The following is a 3,797-nucleotide window of genomic DNA, read 5'->3' on the forward strand; positions in this document are numbered from 1 at the left end:
TGCATCATCTAACTATGATATAGTCGCTACCTAGGGGCAGGGATAAAGTGAAAAAATCCGGCAACAAAAAAAAATCACAGAAATCAACGGGATGTTTTAGCCGTTTGAAACTTGCACTTCATTAGACTAAAAATTGCGTACCCAAAAATGTTCTAAAGAATCAGATTAAAAGGTTGAAATTTTGATGAAAATTTGTGGAATTTTTTTCTCCTAAATTTTGTATAAAATTTGTAATTGTGATTTATGTGGTGTTTGTTAAAGCTTAAACGGTATTTTTATAGAAAAATAACAAAAAAAAAATGCTTGAAAAACATTACGAATATTTAAAAAAAAATCAATACGTGGTCATTTGTTTGAGTCACGCATAACTGCGTACTTAGTTTTTCTCTCTAGCGTCAGGATATTTTTAAAAGGACTTTGGAATTTAAAAAATATGATTATTTTAAATTTTTTTTTTTAATTCAGTGCTATGTAGTTTAAAGATAAGGCTATCAAATATAAGAAAAAATTCTGTAGAATTAAAACAGAATAAATTCGTTGGTGCATAAGTACGAACGGGTATGGAAAAGTCCTTTAAAAAATGTGTCCTTAAAAATCCTTGAAAATTACTTGAAAAGACAAAATTGATTAAAATTATTTAACCATAAAACTTTATTGTGTTTTTAAATTCAACAGAATTCTCTCTTTCATTTGGTACCCATAATGTTATTCTACATTGCACTAATTTTATTAAATAATTTTTTGAATTAATCGTATCTTTAGAATTTCAAAGTCCTTTGAAATTTTTTTAACTTAAGGTGTTGTATCGTTTTTTGAAATTTGGCAAGTGAATTTGCCAAGCTATTGATTTAGATACTAAGCTGATCTTTTCATAGAGGTTTAAAGGAATCCTGTCCTCTAGCTGCGAAGACCCCTCGTTTTACCAAAGACCCGTTTACATTGCCAGAATGATATTAAGAATTCGGAAATCTTCTTCTCAACGTGAGACTTCGATGAAAGTTTACTATATCTAGGATTACACCTGCATATGTAAATACTTTACTTCGGAAGAATTCTGAATACGGGTATTACTCATTTATTGCACTAAAAAGTGAAAAAGTACAATTTTTAGCTAATTACAACCTTACTTAATAGCTTTTTCTACTCATGTTCCACCACCTCGGCCCGCAAACGTTTAGCCAAGGTCTTACGCAATTGCAACGCCGAACTCTGCGGCTCACCTTCACCTGCGCCTTCACCAACGTTTTCCTTTTCTAGCAGCTCGGTGGCTTTACCGCCGTTTTCCAGCAATTTCTGCGCCACTTGTGCTGAGGACGGACGTCCAGTAGACGCCTGACTGGTAGCACTTTTGCGCGCCACCGTTTCGAGCAGCTGCTTGGCGCGTGTCTTTTTCTTAATTTCAACAATTTTATCACGTTGCTGGCGAAGGTATTCCTGACGCGACACAACATCATCGGGATCAATCTGCGGAAATAATTCCGATTCAGAAAAGTTGGTTTCATAAAACAAAAATTTTAAATCTTTTTAGGGTAGTTTTCACACTGCCAATTGTGAGTTAACTGTGCACCGTGAAAACGAAACTTATGTAAATGCTAACCCTTTGGTTGTCGAAGAATAAATTCAAACGCGCAAATTTTTCGTTCACGCTTGAGTCTACACTCTCCGGTTCAGGGGTTACTGCCGCTTCTGGGCTTTCCAGTTCCTTCTCCAAGGACTTCGCTATAAAATTCTCGACTTCATCATATTTTTCACTGGAATTAGTCAAATGTAGTATACAGCGAAAGCGAGAGATTTTAAAAGAAAAAGCACTAACCAATGAGAACTACTGGTTTCCGTGGAGCTGGCATTGTCAGCGGGTTCGCTCTCCTGCAGCAGAGCTAATTGATTTTTCTCAATCAAATCCAACGCCTGCAGTTGTAACTCCACATTCCGTTGGGTCATCATGCGTATAAACATTTTTATATCATTGGCTGCCCAAATCTGCAATGCGAGAACGGTTCAAAAGGACCCAGATAAAGTTAGTATGCATGTAAGCATGTAAGTGCCAAAATAACGCATACACCTGCTGAAAAAGACCCTGGTGAAAGTGCAAATGATTGTCCGGGTTTCGGCCTTCCATGCAAGCCGTCTCAAATTGTTCCGGTGTAATTTGCATTTCTTCCATAAAGCTGCCCAGCATGTAGTCTACTAGATTCTTGTACTCATTATGTATGGCCACAATGTCGGAATTATTCTCATCAATTTGCATATTGGGATCGAAAACTGCGCCGCCGAAAAGTATGCAAAAAAGGCTTGCAGTCAGAATCTTCTAAATTACTGAAAACCGCACAAAATACCTAATGATTTCTCCTCGATGAACGTCTGAAGTGGCGCATTCCAAACAGGTCCATGTAGAAAGCACACCAGCGAATCTAACACCCACGAGTCTTCAGTCATGTTGGAATTTTTGCAAAAAATTTTTAATTTTTTTTTGCGTAACGTCCTTAGGTCAACTAATTTGAGCAGCAACTCAAATCGAATGACTGATTTTTCACTAAAGCACCATTGCGACGGAAATTACATTTGTTGTGTCCTAGGCTTTTTAGCAAGGTGTTGTCAGGACAACCATTTGTATACCTTTGTATACAGGAAAACGTGCATAGCTCGAAAAATTAAGAGCCAACTATTTTGTAATATCAAGTTTTTTTTCGAAAAAAATCGTTTCGCTGCTATAACCTCTTATAATACCCTTTTTGTCTCTTAATTACGAGAAACGGAGAGAAGTAATCTCGAATTATCGCCTGATTCAGTCTATTTTTTATGCCAAAATTAGGAACCGAATTATATGTTCTTATATAAGTTTACTGGGTTTCGAGGTGTAACCTATCCAAGTTCCACTGTGCGACGACCGCCTTTGTACATACAGTGCCGAACAGAAGTATTGGCAGTGATTTGTTCGCAATATATGTGACCTGGTCAACGAAAAGGGAGCTCACGTGCGAAAACTAGTTTTCTGTGAAAAAGCTGTTAAAAGTAAGCAACTCGTTTCGTTTACTCGTTTTTACTCTTCTTTCTCTACATTTTTAGTACACTTCTAAGCAAGTTAGGATTTTCTGCTTTTCACCACGTGAAAAAGCATCTCATCTTCCATCCGAATCAACCAAAAAGTGAAAATTGATTTTTTGACACCTAAGCCCCCTTTCCGTAGACCAGGTCACATATGCAAAGCTTTTTATTCTAATTTATTTTCGATAATTTTTTATAAAAATATTGTTCATTCTACACCAGAAAACATAATAATAAAATCTCTAAACTTTGTGCAAAACTCAGGAAAATTCATAAAATTTGCACACTAATTTGCAAATTTTTATTCAAATTTTTTTAAAGAATTCTAAGTATGCAGTTTTATAGCCCATTCAAATTTAGTATAACAAAGTGCAAGTTTGAAGTCGCTAGAAAAGCGTGTTGATTTTTGGTAATTTTTTTTCACGCAAGTTCTTCCATACAAAGTATATTCGACAATTATTTTTTCTATGGAGAAAATGAGCAACACTTTCCGCTAAAAAAATTGCCAAAAATCAACGCGATTTTCTAGCAACTTTAAACTTGCATTTTGTCATACTGAAATTTAATGGACTATGAAACTGCATACTTAGAATTTTTCTAAAAGTCTGAATAAAAAGTTGCAAATTAGTGCGCAAATTTAATGAATTTTCCTGAGTTTTGCACAAAGTTAAGAGATTTTATTTTTATGTTTTTTGGTGTAAAATGAACTATATTTTTATACAAAATTATCGAACATAAATTAGAATAAAAAA

General features: G+C 35.0%; 1 protein-coding gene across 1 annotated transcript; it reads right to left on the reverse strand.

Annotated features, from left to right (window-relative positions):
• Positions 1-901: 901 nt before the first annotated feature.
• LOC118736914 (cilia- and flagella-associated protein 36) lies at positions 902-2,532 on the reverse strand. The gene is made up of 5 exons (XM_036467050.1): positions 2,337-2,532; positions 2,063-2,262; positions 1,814-1,980; positions 1,598-1,751; positions 902-1,464 (listed from the first exon to the last, which is right to left on the reverse strand). The coding sequence occupies exons 1-5, from the start codon at positions 2,434-2,436 to the stop codon at positions 1,141-1,143; spliced, it is 945 nt and encodes a 314-aa protein (XP_036322943.1). The 5' UTR covers positions 2,437-2,532; the 3' UTR covers positions 902-1,140.
• Positions 2,533-3,797: the final 1,265 nt, after the last annotated feature.

The sequence above is a fragment of the Rhagoletis pomonella genome, unplaced genomic scaffold (assembly GCF_013731165.1).
Source record: "Rhagoletis pomonella isolate Grant_MI unplaced genomic scaffold, Rhpom_1.0 Rhpom_scaffold_00004, whole genome shotgun sequence".
Classification (NCBI taxonomy): Eukaryota; Metazoa; Arthropoda; class Insecta; order Diptera; family Tephritidae; genus Rhagoletis; species Rhagoletis pomonella.

Excerpts from the sequence above, each read along its gene's own strand:
- LOC118736914 (XM_036467050.1), bottom strand. The coding sequence starts at position 2,436 with ATGACTGAAGACTCGTGGGTGTTAGATTCGCTGGTGTGCTTTCTACAT. Across the intron at positions 2,263-2,336 it reads CATCGAGGAGAAATCATTAG|TTTTCGATCCCAATATGCAA; the intron begins GTATTTTGTGCG and ends TCGGCGGCGCAG. Across the intron at positions 1,752-1,813 it reads GAAACCAGTAGTTCTCATTG|TGAAAAATATGATGAAGTCG; the intron begins GTTAGTGCTTTT and ends GACTAATTCCAG.